The 16,691-nt window shown below is 52.4% G+C and overlaps 8 protein-coding genes across 8 annotated transcripts; 2 read left to right on the forward strand and 6 right to left on the reverse strand.

Moving 5' to 3' along the window:
* Positions 1–109: 109 nt before the first annotated feature.
* N7474_003718 (flavin-containing monooxygenase) lies at positions 110–2,105 on the reverse strand (the record flags this gene model as incomplete). Its single annotated transcript, XM_057195133.1, has 5 exons — positions 110–820; positions 865–1,389; positions 1,440–1,692; positions 1,739–1,749; positions 1,806–2,105. The coding sequence occupies 5 exons, from the start codon at positions 2,103–2,105 to the stop codon at positions 110–112; spliced, it is 1,800 nt and encodes a 599-aa protein (XP_057052529.1).
* A 215-nt stretch (positions 2,106–2,320) lies between these two features.
* N7474_003719 (uncharacterized protein) lies at positions 2,321–3,093 on the reverse strand (the record flags this gene model as incomplete). Its single annotated transcript, XM_057195134.1, has 2 exons — positions 2,321–2,492; positions 3,059–3,093. 2 exons carry the CDS (start codon positions 3,091–3,093, stop codon positions 2,321–2,323), a joined length of 207 nt encoding a protein of 68 aa, XP_057052530.1.
* bud32 (serine/threonine protein kinase BUD32) lies at positions 3,086–3,907 on the forward strand (the record flags this gene model as incomplete). Its single annotated transcript, XM_057195135.1, has 1 exon — positions 3,086–3,907. One exon carries the CDS (start codon positions 3,086–3,088, stop codon positions 3,905–3,907), a length of 822 nt encoding a protein of 273 aa, XP_057052531.1.
* Positions 3,908–4,016: 109 nt separating this feature from the next.
* N7474_003721 (putative gamma-cysteine synthetase regulatory subunit) lies at positions 4,017–4,934 on the reverse strand (the record flags this gene model as incomplete). Its single annotated transcript, XM_057195136.1, has 1 exon — positions 4,017–4,934. One exon carries the CDS (start codon positions 4,932–4,934, stop codon positions 4,017–4,019), a length of 918 nt encoding a protein of 305 aa, XP_057052532.1.
* Positions 4,935–5,140: 206 nt separating this feature from the next.
* N7474_003722 (aldo/keto reductase family protein) lies at positions 5,141–5,956 on the reverse strand (the record flags this gene model as incomplete). Its single annotated transcript, XM_057195137.1, has 3 exons — positions 5,141–5,293; positions 5,347–5,716; positions 5,778–5,956. 3 exons carry the CDS (start codon positions 5,954–5,956, stop codon positions 5,141–5,143), a joined length of 702 nt encoding a protein of 233 aa, XP_057052533.1.
* A 1,002-nt stretch (positions 5,957–6,958) lies between these two features.
* On the forward strand, positions 6,959–8,185 carry N7474_003723 (uncharacterized protein; the record flags this gene model as incomplete). The annotated part of the gene is made up of 1 exon (XM_057195138.1): positions 6,959–8,185. One exon carries the CDS (start codon positions 6,959–6,961, stop codon positions 8,183–8,185), a length of 1,227 nt encoding a protein of 408 aa, XP_057052534.1.
* A 223-nt stretch (positions 8,186–8,408) lies between these two features.
* yvc1 (putative potassium ion channel Yvc1) lies at positions 8,409–15,014 on the reverse strand (the record flags this gene model as incomplete). The annotated part of the gene is made up of 9 exons (XM_057195139.1): positions 8,409–8,868; positions 8,932–9,068; positions 9,118–12,412; positions 12,463–12,485; positions 12,973–13,325; positions 13,371–13,511; positions 13,561–14,495; positions 14,547–14,874; positions 14,939–15,014. 9 exons carry the CDS (start codon positions 15,012–15,014, stop codon positions 8,409–8,411), a joined length of 5,748 nt encoding a protein of 1,915 aa, XP_057052535.1.
* Positions 15,015–15,495: 481 nt separating this feature from the next.
* Positions 15,496–16,527, reverse strand: N7474_003725 (translation initiation factor eIF2 subunit alpha; the record flags this gene model as incomplete). Its single annotated transcript, XM_057195140.1, has 3 exons — positions 15,496–15,973; positions 16,024–16,394; positions 16,450–16,527. 3 exons carry the CDS (start codon positions 16,525–16,527, stop codon positions 15,496–15,498), a joined length of 927 nt encoding a protein of 308 aa, XP_057052536.1.
* Between the last annotated feature and the right edge of the window lie 164 nt (positions 16,528–16,691).

The raw sequence follows: 16,691 nt of genomic DNA on the forward strand, positions 1-16,691 counted from the left end.
AGAGCTCGAGGTACAGTCAATGGTCAAAAACATGTAGAAACCCTTTTGGATATGGACCTCTCTTCTTTATATACAATTCTCGGCTTCAATTGAACACCGATTCTATCACCTAAATATCCCACCACCCCTCCATATAAGATTTCAGATCAACCTCCTCCGGCAGCTTTAAATGCGGCGTCAGATTCGCCCCAGGCGTCAACTCCCTTGTCGACCAACCATTCCCAAAGTACGCAAACCGATTCCCACTGGGGTTGACATATGTATACTCCCAATCCTCCCAGCGCGGATCTCTGCGAACAATATTTGCATGCGTAGCACTTCCAGGGAACAGGCCATGGATCCTCCCGCCTGGTTGGCCGCCATTATACCAGGAGCTACAGTTCGCTGACCAGACAGTGCGCGGGTAGAACTTGTCACAGTATTCGACAAAATCATCTGCGGCTTGCTTAGTGGGCATAATGGACTTGATCCCTTGGCTGCGGACCTTGCGGAGCAGTTTGGCAATGTAGGTCACTTGGTTTTCGACGTTGTTGGGGACTGTGCCACTGTGGCCAGAGGAGAATGGTCCGCCGAGCCAGAGGAGGTTGGGGAATCCTGGTGTTGCGAAGCCGATGTATGTGTAAGGAAACCCGAACAAACCATCCTTCTTCCAGGCTTGTTTGAGGTCAATGCCGTCGGCAATAATAGAGAAGGGCGGCGCGTGGTCGACGTTGGCTCCGGTAGCGCAGATAGTGATGTCTGCTTGTCTCTCAACGCCATCTTCTGTAACAATTCCCGTCTCGGTAAACCGCTTGATGCGAGTTTGAATATAGTCAACGTTCTTTTGGGTCAAAGCCTCCAGATAGCCGGGACCAGGGGTTGGACGACGACAGTTAGGGGGAAATCAGGTATGATCTTGTCGCCCAGCTCAGGCTTCTCCGCGATACGCTTTAGCATCAGCTCGGTCCATTTCTTTCTCACGGCATCGTTCTCAGGAGTATCTTTGAATATTGACCCGAAGCGCCGGAAGAAGTTGGCTTCAACCCCCTTGCGGTATTCTAGATACGTTTCAGGGTCCTTGAACGAGTCCAACTGTGCGGGAGTGAAAAGATTGGCCTCCAGTCGACGGACTCCCGCTGTTTCACCGAATGAGTCTGCAATCCAAGTGGGATTTCGAGCGTAGTGGTCGACGTGGCTGGCGATTGGCTGGGCTGAGGGAAGAACCTGCAAGCCAGAGGCGCCGTTGCCGATAAGCGCCACTCGTTTGCCTTTCAAGTCGACAGTGTGGTCCCAGTTCGAGGAGTGGAACAGTGCACCCTTGTATTGGTTGATTCCCGCATAGTCAGGCAATTTCCAGGCATTGAAATGGCCGATGGCATTGATGAGGACATCCAATTTCTCTTCGTAGACCTTGCGTAAAAGTCAGCCATCTTGCAAGATAACAAGTAGAGAAGCTCTACCTTATTTGAGCCATCTACATGCTCAATAGTGACCTTCCATTTCCCTTCGTCTGCTAGCCACTCTGCTTTTTGGACCTTTTGTTGAAGGCATAGGTACTGGTAAACATTAAACTTGCGCGCCACTCCCTGCCAGTAGTCTCTAATTTCGTGTCCTTGGGCAAACTCTTCGGTCCATTGGGTATTGGGCGCAAAACCGGATTGGTAGGCATGTGCGGGGATATCACACCGGACACCGGGATATGTGTTTTCGAACCTGTGGAATAGTCAGTATAGCTCTTGAACCCAATATGGGGATGTACCAGGTTCCGCCCTAAAGATTGTTAGCCATAGTTGTCTATAAATCCTGCTATTTAAAAAGAAACATACCACGTCTGAATTCTTGTCCCAGATTCGAAGATCCAGACCTGGCAGTTTCGCCGGCAGTATAACACCAGCCGTAACACCAGCAAGACCGGCACCGATAACGCCCACCTTTATAGGTCTCACTTGATCAATTGGATGTTCTTCGAGCTCGAACTGGGGCTGCGCCGTTGAATAATTCGCAGCAGAATTATTGACCACATTATTCTGCACAGCCACAGCTGGCGTTTCATTCAAACCCAAGGGGCTCTTAATTCCGTTAATATTCAATAGATCGTGGACCGGGGGATCTTCCACTAGTGCCATAATGAAGTGAATGCTCAGTGAATGCACTGAAGGTCAAGTTAAATGCTGCTGTTGGAGAATAATGCAACAGTATATATGGCCCCGCACGCGGTTGCACGCCATCCAGAGCACCGCACACGCCACTGGGTGCGCAACTGGTATCAGCCCATGTCAGTCCGATAAGTGACGATTCCACCGGGCGTACAACTAGTTGGCTCGCTACTCGGCCGAGCAGATCATATCAGAGGGAGTGATTTGACGTGGCTAACACCATCGCGGCCCAGGATGATGTGCAGGGTAGGTTGGGGTACTTTTCGGTCCACCGCACCATCATCTCCACCCGCAACGCCATTGTGGAGTTCGGTGTGCAGCTTTTGACGAGGAAGGGTCGAGAATCCCTTTTGTACACTGGTAATTTATATTCGTCCAGTTTATTGGGCTGTTGTTCTTTCGGGATTTGTAATGACTGGTGCTTTGGGTAACCATGTGCTTTTGAGTGGGAAAGAATGCATGATCAGCGTCAAAAAGCAACGAGGTCGGGATTTGGACGTGCTAGTGTTGCTATGCAAATACCGAGTCAAGTCGATTAGTTCACTAACTAGGGATTTGAACTAGTAATTAGTCATTCCAAGGGTTGCTCCCAGCTATGCAAGGTTATTGTTTCAGGAAGATATTGTTTTGATGGTATGTCATTTTCTTCGAGACGGGATAGTTAGAAGACTTTTAATACCGAGCATTTAGTTACCTCCTAGGCTATCGTGAAGAGAATACAAAAAGCCAGTTTGATTTTTAGTCATTTCTGCTCGGTGTTGAAGCATTCGTAGGAGATGCCCAAGTATACAAAGACTCAGCATGATTAGCGACGCTTATCTTCCGCCCCACCACAGAATTTCCCTCCGACCTGCACTCACCGTCTTCATCTCCATCCACAACTAACCATTGATCCCATCACTCCTATAATCTGCGCCATTCACAATCCATAATCTCTTCGTTTAACCACCATGGCCATCCTTGACGAATACAAACCCCCACCGCTCCCCGCGCCCTTCAGCAACACCAATCCCCCACCAACCCTCCTCACCCAAGGCGCCGAAGCACACCTCTACAAGACTACCTCCCTCAATCCATCCACGCCCGCGGCCCTCAAAATCCGCCCCACAAAACCCTACCGCCATCCAATCCTTGACCGCCGCCTCACACGCAGCCGCATCGTGCAAGAAGCGCGATGTCTCGTGAAACTCGTCAAGGAGGGCGTCAGCGTGCCTGCTGTTCTGGCGCTGGACTGTGAGGGACAAGGCGGCGAGGAGACATCGTGGGGTGGGGCTTGGCTACTTATGGAGTGGATTGAAGGGCCTGTTGTGCGCGTTGTGCTGGAGCAGTGGGAGGCGTGGATGAGGGCCCAAGTCCACATGGAGGAGACGGTGCGGATATCGGAGGAGAACCGAGTGCGTGGGCTGATGAGGCGGATGGGGGAGACGATTGGTGCGTTGCATAAGGCCGGTGTTGTCCATGGGGATTTGACGACGAGCAATCTCATGTTACGGCCATTCGAGGGGGCGTCAGAGGCAAATGATTCGGTCTCGATGGAGGGGAAGATCGTCCTCATTGATTTCGGGCTGGCATCGCAGAGTGCCCAGGACGAGGACCGCGCTGTGGATCTGTATGTCATGGAACGCGCAATCGGGAGCACCCATCCACAGACAGAGCCGTTGTTCGATTCCCTTCTACACGGATACCGGGAGAGCTATAAGGGTGCTACCTCAGCGCTGAAGAGGCTAGAGGATGTGCGGCTGAGAGGTCGCAAGAGGAGCATGCTTGGATAAATGGGGATATTTTGATCTGAATGCATTTGGGATATGTATTTCAAAGAAGCAAAAACCACAGACAAACGCCGCGCTCAGCAAAAGACAAGAAAAAGAAAAAGAAACACCCCTATGACCGGGGCTTGACGCATGTGCCGACATCCGCCAAAGCGAAATATCCCTTGTTCTCGACCACACCGCGGTCCTTGACCACCGCCGTGTACTTGACAACCCACTGTGGCTCGACGTCGCCCTGGATGCCGTCTTTTGCGTCTGGCGAAGAGGCCAGAATACCGGCACCTTTGTCGGCAGGCCCGAGAAGCTCGCGGATGGTGCCGACGGGGAGAATATCATTGCAGTCGTTATGAGTCAACAGCTGGATGTGCTCCTGCTTGGCATACAGGATCAGGGACTTGGGCACCACGCAGCAGTCTTTGAGATTGATCTGGTCGACCGAGGGCTTGACCTTGGTGTGAGGCAGGAACCGTGTTAGCCGCTCACTGCCAAACTCCGCCACGCCCAGCTGCGCAATCATGCCCTTCTCCTGCAATGACTCCAGGACCCGCCATGTCTGCACCATGCTGTCAAAGTCATCAGCCTCTTTATCGGAACTGCTCTCCTCTTCCTCGCTGTCATCATCGGCATCGAACAAGATACCGGGAAACGACACGATGAGCAGATCAATCGATTTCACATGTAGTTCCTTCAATACCAAATCAATCGCCTCCCTTGTATGCGCGCAGCGTCTTGACGCAGGTATGCCCGGTAGATAGAACAGTTTCACCGTAATGTCGTACTGGTCGCGCTCCTCCGCGAGGCCGGGCTGCGAGAAATCGAGAGCGGGGATGTAGAGGGCGTCGTCGGCCTGGAGGGTCCAGGCGGTGGAGGATGGGGAATGAGATCCGTTGGTGCTGCCGTTGGTATCTGATTCGCCGTTCGTGTCGGGCTGTTGCGAGGCAAGGAAGTTGGAGTGCAACGAGTTGATGAGCTCGATGTTGGATTTCTGGGTCGGTGGCTGGCGGATGACGGACGGACGGCCGCCTTTCATGATATTGCTTCGAGCGGGAGTTAGTTGCTGGACAAACGAGAGGATCAAGTGTCTTACGAGGTGGACAGGATCAACTTCATGGTGGCGTTTTATTACTGCAGTGGGAGTTGGAGTGAGAGAAGGAAGGAAAGTTGAAATCCCCCGCGGAACCTGACAAATCTCCCAACCGTGTTCTACTCTCTTCTATCTATCTGCCTACTCTCCTACTAATCCTTATCCACCGTCGGATCCCAGTCTGTCGGCGAATACTCCCCCGTATCCAACATCTTCATATCCTGCGCGTCCAGCTCGAAATCGAACACGTCCGCGTTCTCCCGGATGCGCTGTGCGGTCACCGATTTGGGCAGCGGCACGAATCCCTGATAAGGCACCAATCAACACATATTCTGATAATTAGGAATAAAAGTCTCACCATCTGCAAACTCCATCGAATAAGGACCTGCGCCGGCGACTTATTATGCTTCTTCCCGATACGGTGCAGCACATCCTCATCAAACCGCGTCCCATGCGCAAGAGGCGAGTACGCTTCGACGACGATATTGCGTTGCTGCAGCCACGCCGTGATATCCGAGTGGTCGAGCCACGGATGCAGCTCGTACTGGCCGACATCGATTTGGCCGCCGCCACCGGATTGGATGTAGGATTCTAGTTCTTCGAGGTGGTGGATGCCGTAGTTGGAGACGCCGATCGATTTGGTCTTGCCTGCTTTTTGGGCCTCGGCCAGTGCGCGCCAAGAGCCTAGACGGGCTTCTTTGCCGCCGTAGGGTGCGTGAATGAGGATTCTTTCTGGGTTAGTAGGCTGTATAATATTGAGGTCGGTATGTATATGGGAGGGAAAACCACGCGTGGACGTACAGATCGAAGTATTCCTGTTCCGCCTCACGAAGACTCCCCTCAATAGCCCTCTTAGTCCGCTCATACCCCATAGACCCAGGGGGGATCTTGGTCGTGAAGAAGATCTCAGAGCGATCGAGTCCAGAGTTCCCGATGGCCTTGCCGCATGCTTTTTCGTTGCGGTACATGATTGCGGAGTCGACCTGATTCAGAATGTTAGATTGGGATGTTGGATAGAAGGACAGAAGCGTACATGGCGGAATCCAGCTTTCAATGCTTCGAGAGTAGGCTTCTCCGTTGACGATTGGGGACTGGCTAGGTTCAGCTGAGAGTCAAGGAGAGAAATAGTGAGATGAGACGTACATCATATAGACCTATTGTACAGAGTAACATTAGCGATTATATAGGAATTGAAGATGATACAGTGCAAATAAACTCCTTGAAAATGTTCCATGGCCATCTGGATTCAAGCACTCACCCCATATCCTAGAACCGGAATCTCATGGCCCGATTGCAGAGGATACTTTGATTGCAGACTCAGTTTGGCGGACATGTTGGATGATCGTCTTGTGCTGTGAGTGTGCAGAGTAAGAAGTGAGAGACGACGCAGACGGAGAAGTGTCCGCGATGAGATCATCAAGTGGGGTTGTGGGCGATGCGGTGAATGATTCAATGGTGACGGAAATATATTTAATAATAATATGCAGCGTTTAAGGAAAAGAAAAGGAGCTGAATTGTCTTGCAATTGAAAGAACAGAAGTCATCGAGGAGTTTGGGAGGGAGAGGTGACATCGATCTCAATGATCGACCCCAGCTGCTCTTTCGGGAGAATGACCCGCCGAGATCGTTCTACAAGCAAAAGAGTGTCATTATTACTGACAAAGGTCATGTACCTATTAAGCCTTAATGAATAATATACTCGCTTTTTATTTCCCGAGCCTTATCTGAGACACGCCAGCCTTAAACGGGCTTGGCTCACTCCGGGAAGGCTGAGCAAGTGGATATGGATGAACCTGACTCACGTTCACTCACCTTGACCCATTAGTGTGATTGGCTGCTCTATTCAAGATCTATAAAAGCAAGACCACCACATGGTTAGCAATGCCAATTCAACCACCATTGGGTTTTTACAACAGCATATGCTTGCATCTAATACTATTTCTGCTTCCGCTTCTACTTCGGTCTTTACCATGGAATATCCCCTTCCCTCTGGGATGCACGCCATCCCCTCGGAGCTGCTCGATCTACGCCCCGATGCAGACATCGACTTTGATCTGCTGCATCCCCCACCAGTCACAGACGTTAAGAACATCTGGTTCTTCTGGCACTCAGGCTACGCGCACATGCATCCGTACACACAGCGCACGGTACGCGCATGGCACCGCCGGTTCGCTAAGCAAGGGTGGACAATTCGCATCATGGACCGCCAACCAGGGTCGAAAGGCAATGTCGAGAATTTCCTAGATGTCACGGATCCAGCGCTTTTCCCGCGCTGTTTTATCGATGGGACCATTACCGGCACCTACGGACTACAGCATACTTCAGACCTTGTACGCTGGCCGCTGATCCTGCAGCATGGCGGCGTCTACGCGGACGTGGGGATGATGCAGATTGGCGACTTGGATAAACTATGGAATGAGACCATTGCCAATCCAGACTCCCCCTATGAGGTCCTCTGCTATAGCGGCGGCGATACCGACAAATACAGCATAACCAACTACTTCCTCGCCGCGTTGCCGGGTAACGCGTTCTTCGCACGTTGCCAGAAGCTACTCCTCGCGCTTTGGGGAGCCGATGGCGGCAAAACGAGCACCGATGGAATGCATGCCAGCCCACTGCTGCGCGGTATACCCCTCATGGGCGGCGCGTTCACCATCACCGAGGACGATGGAAGCTTCATCGGACCCGACGAGGTGAGCCGCATGCTGACGGACTACATCATCCAGGGCCAGGCGGCCACGGCAGTAATGGGGCTGGTGGATGCCCAGGACAGCTGGGACGGACCAGCGTATAGTGTGGCACATGTGTATGCCATCGAGTTCATGGAAGGATCGCAGCTCATCAACGAGTTCACGGCGTGGGATGGACAGAGGGCATTTGATCTCATGTCGCTATCCCTGCCCAAAGACGGGGAACAAGAATCCGATGAACAAAGACAAGCCCGCGAGATCGTTGAGGCCTGTCTGTCGCGCAGCTTCGGCTTCAAGCTTGCGCATGGCCTCATTCTGCGCGTCAACAAGGTTACTCTCGGCTCGCTGTGGCGGGACAATCCGGGCGTTGATATTGTTCCGGGCACATATGCGGCCTGGCTGCGACATGGAATTGTCTACTGGGCTCAAAATTCAGTACCGGGTCCAGTGGAGCTTCCGCTGCTTCCTCCGACAAAGGTTGGGCGCTTGCTTGAGGATTCAGAATAGACAAGAGAGCATTTTTTTTTCATAGACTATACCCTGTTAGACAATTGAAATCTACAAGAAAAAGCATTGACAAAAAAAGCCATGTATTAAATTCATCATATCTGGTCGACATGGACATTTCTATGAACGGTCTGTCTCACCAAACAAACAACAAAAGAGGAATCCACCTTGGTTCTATGTATACTCACCTACTCGTACAACCAAATCTCTCGCTATTGTCAAACTAAACCTTCCGCTGCGACTCCTGCTTCGCCTCAGCCTCGATCTGCTCCTGGGCCTTGCGCTCAGCCTCGCGCTTCAGCTGGTCCGGACGGCGGACAGCGATATCCTTGGGACGGAAGTCACTGAAGAGGTTCTTGAGGACGTTCTCGATTAGCCAGCAGCCACCGTAATCGAAGATCATCAGCACAGTCAGGGTGAGCTTGAACTCGTTGCTGAAGGGGACCAGGCGCAGCTTCTCGTTGATCTCGGGGATGAACTCCGTCGCACACGAGAATGCCACACCCGACGCGGCGACGAGGCCCCAGTACATGGCCTTGTTCTCGCGGATGGACTCGCGGAAGGGACGACCCTGGTAGTTGATTGAGAAGGTGGAGATTTGCTGGATCAGCTGGAGTAGGTAGATCGCGCTGTTGAGCAAGGATGGCTCGAACTCGCCCTCGAGGTCGACGTCGCTTTGTCTCCTGGGAAAGGTTAGTACATGGCCAAAAAAAAAAAAAAAAAAAAAAAAAGAGCGCGTCACATACGGCTCAATCGAATAGACGTAGTTTGACAGATAGATCAGAGTCACAATGTGGATTGCGAATTGTCCAAGAACAGATCCGATAATGTACACGTTGAAGATGTTCGGCTGCGGGCGTTCCTTGGAGAGACCCTCGACAGACTATGAAGCTATTAGCAGGTGCCATATAGAAGATACGAGACAAACATACCTTTGCGCGAGAGATGGACAAGAAACACACACTCATCAGCATACCGCTGATGGTAACCTGACCGTCGCCAAACTTGATTCCATCCAAGTAGATAACACTAAGACTGTACGCACTGATCAGACAGTTCAGCGCCAGAATCTTGTACATCTGGATTGTAGCCACCAGAGTGCAACGGCCTTGACGGATAATGTTGGGGATAGCAATAACGTTGGCCAGCTTGCTCGTAAACGGGGCAGCCACGGATGCGTCGCCCAGCTTGATGGTGGGGGGCTCGCTTTCATCCAGCTCCTGCTCCAACATGGACGAGGTAAGCTTGTCCGCAAAACCAGCTGCCGCCGCAGAAGCCTGCTGATGTCTCTGCTGTTGAGGAGTCATGGTCGATGAAGACTGCTGCAAGGCCTGAGCGCCAGGAGAGGTGATAGTAGGGATCTGCTCGGCGTTACCGGCAGCTGTCATGGCGGATCCCTTCTTCTGCGCCTCTCTTTCAATGGCCTTCTCGTAGTGCGGATTGCTGGGGCCAGGCGGGTAGAGATGAGCGATCTGAGCAGGCACTGGAGGGGCAGGCTGGTTGAATCGTTGCATCATGCTACACTGCTTCTCATACAGCTCCTTCATCTTGGTGGTCCGATAGTGATCGGCGATCTTGACCAGGTCATCGGGCGAGCCATTCAGAAGGGCAACACCGACATGGGCTTGCTTCAAGGCACCAACGTCGTTCGTGCCGTCACCACACATCAGAGTGGTATAGCCAGCATCCTTCAGTCCGAGGAGAATATCTTCCTTCTGCTTGGGAGACACGCGGGCATAGACCCAGGTATGGCGAAGCAGATCGGGGAGAGCCTTTTGGCCCTTAAATTTTGCGAGGGCATATCCAGTGATACAAATGTCCTTGTTGTTCAAGATCTCCGGGTCCAGAGGCTGAGTGGGATCCACGGGGGTGTTGAGCTTGTCGTCGATAGTGCGCCAGACCAGCTTGGTTCCTGAATTGTCGTGTTCGGGAGCATCCAAGATGACCACCTCCCGATCCACGATTTCGACTTTACGAGCGACGTGCACAGCGGTCAGCGGGTTGTCACCAGTAATCATAACCACTCGGTGACTGCTCTCATTCAGCATGCGAACAGAGTTGATGGCATCCTCCTTCAGAGGGCATTGCAGAACAAGGAAACCGGCAAAGGCTAGATCCGACTCAATATTCTCCCGAGTATAATCGTTGATGCGACCTTGAGACAATTCGGATTCCGTAGAGAGATACTTGTAGGCCAGGGCCAGGACACGAGCGCCGTTGCGAGTGAAGTACTTAAAGGTTTCTTCGTAGTGAGGCGGCGTGTTGACCAACATGCCCCGGATGGTTTCAGGAGCACCCTTGACGCCGACGAAGGTTGCCTTGCTTTTCTTGGAGGTCTTCCGATCAGTTGAGGTAACGGTAGCGATGGTGCTTTGGCGTTTGAGGGCAGACGAAAACTGAAAGCGGCGCTTGATCTGAACAGACTCAACAGGACGCGAACCGACAATCGGGGCAACACCCTTGGAGGTAAGGGTATCCTTCTTGCCCAGGGTCCAGCCAAGCCACTGTAAAGTGGCCTTTTCCATTGGGTCACCAACAACCTCACCCTCATCCAATTTCACGAGGGCATGGGCACTTGCCAGCACAAGAGTCGTGTCCGGGCCAACGGCCGTTGCCTTGGCCAGTTCGGTATGAGCACCATCTGGTTGCACAGCGGCACCGGCTTGACCCAGAGTCAGGCCCGCGATGCCGTCCACGACGAGGTCCTCGCCAGTCAGGGTACCGGTTTTATCAAAGCACGCAACGTCCACACGGCCAGCGAAGGGGATACGGAATGGTTCAGTGCAGAAGATGGCAAATTTGCTCAGGGCTGCCAGACTGGTGTTGACCGCCAAACTCAGTTCCATGGGAAGCTCCGGGGGAACGACGCTTGTGACGATGAGAACACAATCCAACAACAGCTTCGATCGCTTGCGGTCCTTCGACACACCCTCTTGCCACACGTACCATGAAGCGGCGATCGCGAAAATCAAAAGGAAGAGGATGAACAGCAGGGCTTCGACGTTGTTGGCGGAAACACGTTCGGTAGAATAGATCATGGTGCGCACGAGACTGCCTTGGCTGGTTTCAAACCCAGTCTTGACAACCACTCCCAGAGCACCATTGTCCGGGGGCATGGTGATACCAGTGGCCATGTTCTTGGGAGTCTCTTCTCCGTTTGAGTTCGGGTGGGTGATCTGCAGGACCTTGGTTCCTCCATGGACAAACGAGTTCTTGTCCAGACCGTCGGGTTCAATCAAGTCAGTGCCGGGCCGAAGCTGGACCGAGTCTTTCAGGAGAGGCGTGCTCTCGCCAGAAAGCATGGCCTCGTTCACGATCACGCTGCCCTCGACCAGAAGAATGTCACAGGCCACGCCACTATCCTCCTTGGTGCGATTGACAGACATCAGATCGCCGGGAAGAAGCTTGTCACTAGTGATTTCTTGCCATTTGCGATTGCGGTACACCCAAACATCGTACGGCTTGATGCTCATACCACGGAACTCATTCAGAGTCCGCTGGCGCTGCCAGACCACCGTACTTTCAAAAGCCACCAGCATAAACAGCGTGAACAACGAGTAATACCAGTATTCGTCCAGCATCCACAGTCCAACACAGAATATCTGGAAAACGAAGAATGGCGCCACGGCATGCTCCTGGAAGAGCTCAATGAACGAGGGGACAGGGATGTCAAAGGTGTTGTCTCCATAGTGGTTGTGCACGCGTTCAATGTCGGCTTTGGTTGTCAAGCCCTGGCTCTCCTGGAAGTAGCTGAGGGCAGGCTTGGGTTCCGCATCGAGGACATAAGACAATGGCGCAAAAGAGCGGCGGTCGGGGTAAAAGAGAAATCGGCGCTTCTGGAACAGGAACGAGATGGTCTTCTTTCCAGCGGTGTTGTCATGGATCAGGGGGCAGATCTCCGCGGTGCCGGCATTGGTGATGGGGATCACTTTGATCAACTGGGCAGAGTCGATAGACTTAGCCTTGACTGTGGTGAACAGGGCGTTGATGTTGATGTTCCACTTGGTCATCAACCATAGGAGGGACTGGGCCGTGATGATGGATCCGCTGTAGACGAAAGTCCATTCCTGGCCCTGGATGTAGGTATCATAGCGCTCTGGAGAGAGGTAGAAGCCGAAGAAGATAGGCCAGATTATCAGGAAGGGCCACACATATGTGTGCAGCTGCAGCGGGAGAGGGTTGTGCAGGGACGCATATTCGATCTGGGGGTCGTCGGCCAGTTTGACCCTGAAGAGATGGGTTAGTTGATGTCGTGTCTGTGCAATGAATGAACTCACATGGTGGCGCTTGGAGGACCACACTCAGGGGTCCAACACACACACGAAAAGAAGAAAATGACCCTCCAACAACGAACGGGAAAAAAGAAGGATGAGCAAAACACGAAGAAGAAGCCACGGAGAGATTAATTGGATTCGCCGCCGAGCGCACGGACCATTTACCGGATTATGTAATATCTATCGATAAAGGACGTGCACGGGACTAGAAGTAGGTCGAAGTATATGGACGCTGACGGTTGATGGTGGCAAAAGATCGGATATTATTACTTGTTCCTAGTGTTGTTTTAATGATATTGCCCCTCAGGAATTGGTTTGTTGATCCCAGGTTTTAAAGAATGTATGTATACGTCGAGGGGCGGTTCACAATTCTGGACCACGAGGCAAATGTTCAAACGCAAGACAAATATCAACATATCAATGGGTTAGAAAACTCAAAACAAACTAGCTACATACTCTGCAACGAATAGGCACAGATCAATTCCCGCCATTCGCCTGTCCCATAGCCTTAACCATCTCTGTCAATGCCTGAATCTGCTCCCTGAGTTGCTGAATCTCCAGTGCCGTAGTATCAGTTTTGATATCGGGCTTCGACTCGCTCACCTGCAGCTTCCAGGTATCATCCAGGTCAAAGTTCACATCCTCAGCTACATCCTCCCACTCCTGCGTGGAGTCATCATCTTCCTCGCCTCGGCTGCGGTTCCAGCGGATCCGATACGCTTCCCGGGTTTCGAGCCAGGCGGTCAGGAAGAGAAGGGGCGAGTAGATTATGCCCATGATGATATCGTTCATTTTGGCGTAGTATTCGCGCGTCAGCCACCATTCAAATGGGGCGACGAGGAAAATCATTTCCAGGAGGTTGAATGCTAGAGATGGTTAGTGGTAATTGCTTGTTGGGGAGGGATACATACGTGGGATGAATACATTCTCATCTGGGGCACGGACAAATTGCATTGTCTTTTGGGCGAAGATGGCCATGTACTCGTCCGTGGCATTGCCGGAGATATCCTCATACGCACTGTTGTAGAGCGCAATGAGGATGTTGAGGAGAACTAGCGGGAATTAGTTCATAGCACGGACAAAAAGTAGAAGAAAACATACCGATCATCACAATGAAGTTGAAAACGTAGTAGAGAATAATCCCAAAGGGAAACGCAAACCCCTGAAACGTCTCAAACTCAGGGCTCTGCATGACACTATTCGCCATGCCCTGGATGATAGCTCTGGACATGGGAACATCGGCATCAACCTGGGCCATTCCAATGAAAGCCTGGAAGAAGCCGGCCAGGACGACAAAGAGAAGCGCGAAGAAAATCAAGCTCTCCTTCATCATCACGCGAAGGACGACGAACATGGCCCCGAAAAACTTGAAGGAGTCCAGGTAGAGCATCATGCGGATCCAGAACATCGGGCCAGCAAACGCCAGGAAGTTGTAGCTGAGCGTGTTGTACAATTGTCTGTTTTCATCACTGGCGGAAGGCGAGTGCGCGAGAGCCACAATGCGCAAGACGAATGAAACAACCAGCAGTGTGTATAGGGTTGAGTTGAATGCATTCCAGAATTCAATGTAATTCCATCCGATTTTCCAGAACTTCACTGCTTCGTCACAGATGAATGCAAGAGTCATCCCGTAGAGGATACCCTCCGCGACATCAAGATCACCAGTTGGATTCACAGTGTTGATAACAGCCGTGTATATGGCGAGGTAGATCAGAGAGAACAGTATCTGGCAGACATTCTGGTAAAGCGGAGTTCTCATGCGGTCAGGATGGAAGTGAACCCAATAGTCGGTGTTATCCTTGTCCTCGTACGAGACGAAGTTGGTTGGATTGCCATCTTCTTGGCAGATCCAGCCACGCCAGAGGTACTGGATACATTTCTGATATCCAGAAGATCCGATGATCCGCAACGCGTGGAGGTCGACGGACCGTTCGATGACATTGGCAGGGTCAGTTTCGACGCCCTCTACGAAAATCGAGTATCGCTTGAGCAAGATCTCTTTGAGCAGATACTCTTGGTCTTGCTCCTCTTCAATTCTGTCTCTGCCATTAGCTTTGCACGTCCCAAACAAAGGCGGGAAATATTACATTTGCTTCGCAATGACCTCGCAGGCCACAGCGCGCATCTCATGAAGATCCGCATCCCACAGCTCAATCGACGCCTGGATCTTGAACCAGCGCAGACAAACAAGAAGACAATAAAGCACACAGGCCTTGTAGTCCTCCCCGCCAGCCCGCTTAGCCGTCTCGACCACGGCTGGCGTGATGAGCTTGCTATTTGGGTCGGTGAGGGTGCTTTCCTGCACCTCGCATGGAATAACCTGCTCGATCTGGTACTTAAGCCGGAGCGCAACCTTGGCAATCTCTTTGGAAGATTGTGATGGTTGCGGCTCGTCGGCGGCGTACGCGGGGAGCACTGCGATCTCGTTAGTTGCGTCATTGGTGATTTTCAGGGCGGTGTTTATTTTCTGATGACGTACGGCGACGGCGCTCGACCTGGACGCGATGGCGCGTGCGGCGTGCGTCGGTGGCGAAGATGTCTCTCCAATGGCCCATCGTTTCGGTTCAAAAAGGGCTAGAATAGGGGATGTTGCAAGAAGAAGAGAGAAAAAGCGGAAGGCCAAGAAAATTGAGAGGGGAAAGGAGATCCATCCGATCGGCCCCAAACTAGAGTAATGAGATCTGCGATCAGAATCTAATTTCACCGCTAGTTAAGTTATGCATACGAGTACGAGGAAATACCGGTCCTTAGAGCTCTAAAGTAGTCTCACTGGCATTGAAACGTTTCGGTTGCATCACAACATATGTACATCAGAAAAATGGATGGACCCCAGCTGGCACTCTGCTCGGCCAGCGCTGGTGGATAATGGCTTCATCATCCCCAGGCCCGAAGTGCAGGCAGGCTGCCCGGACTGAAGGGCGGATTGATCGCGTCAAAGTGCAAGGACTTTTTTCTATCTTCCTCCTCCGATGGTTTTGTTTTCCCTCCCCCAATGCTGAAAAAGAGATGCCCGCGACTCCGAGTACCACGCATCCTTTACTCGGGAACACCCTCGTCGCTCTCAGACTGACTCTCGTCGCCGCTGACCTCCATGTTCTCGCGCTCGCGCTTCTCCATGAGCTCCTGGAGAACGGCATCGTCGTGCTCGGTAACGGCCTTGGGTGCCATCTTGACGGAGCAGTTCCCGTTGGCGCCCTTGATGTTGGCCGAGATCCGCTCGATCGCAGCCTCCAGCATCTCGATACCCTGGTTCTTGTCCAGGCATTGGCTGGTCAGAACGTACAGCGGCGGAGCTACCAGCCTGACCATGATCTGGTTTTCGGCGGTGTTTTCCACTTCGGCGGTGCGCAGGGCCTCCTTCACAGCGTCGATGCCCTCGTAACCGAAACAGGTGACTTCGATATCGGCACGCACCTTGGTGGGGTGCGGGGTGAGCTTCTTGCTGATGTACTGCTGCAGCTCCTTCTTCACGGCTTCGCTGGGGAACTCGATATCCTTCCACACTTCCGGGTTCCTAGAAGATCCCAGTTAGGGTGTTCACGGCCAGCGTCAGGGTAGACCTACGTGATGGAGCGCTTGAAGGCGTCGTGCGAGTGACCGTATTTCCGGTTCAATGGCCAGCTAATCTGCTGGTATAGGGTCTCGAGGGGCACCTGCGTGGCCTCGGCAACGTGGCGCATGATTGAGTGCACCGCCTTGCTCTTGTTGTACCGCTCCTCACACTTGACCACATCCTCGGGGGAGACACGACGCTTCGACAGATCGATGTAACCCTTCTCCTTGTCGACACGCAGAACAATCACCACCTCGTTGCGCCCAATTCGAATCAGCTTCTGAATACTGCGGATACGTCTTCGTGAAAGTTCGGAGAGCAGGATCATTCCGTCAATGTTGTCGTACTCGAGCAGCTTGACGTATGCGCCCATCTCGGCGATCTACTCGGTTCACGGAATTAGACGAGACTGCCAAGTCCGTGGTGAAGATACATACCTGCTTCACGTTGACCATGACATAGCTGTCCACCTCCGGGTACTTCTCCTCGTAGAACCGACAATTTGTCAACGACATCTTGGCGGGGCAGTGTGTTGGGTCTTCGGTCAGGGAAACAAGGCCAGTATTTAAAGAACAGAGAGAAATGGTGGGTTGCAGGAGAGCGAGACAGTCGAAGCCGAAGAGAGATAGTGGGAGGGCAGACTGGGGAAGGGAAGGGGGAAAGAACGTTGCACGGGAAG

The sequence above is a fragment of the Penicillium riverlandense genome, assembly GCF_028828495.1.
Source record: "Penicillium riverlandense strain IBT 135883 chromosome Unknown utg000003l_segment0_segment0, whole genome shotgun sequence".
NCBI lineage: Eukaryota > Fungi > Ascomycota > Eurotiomycetes > Eurotiales > Aspergillaceae > Penicillium > Penicillium riverlandense.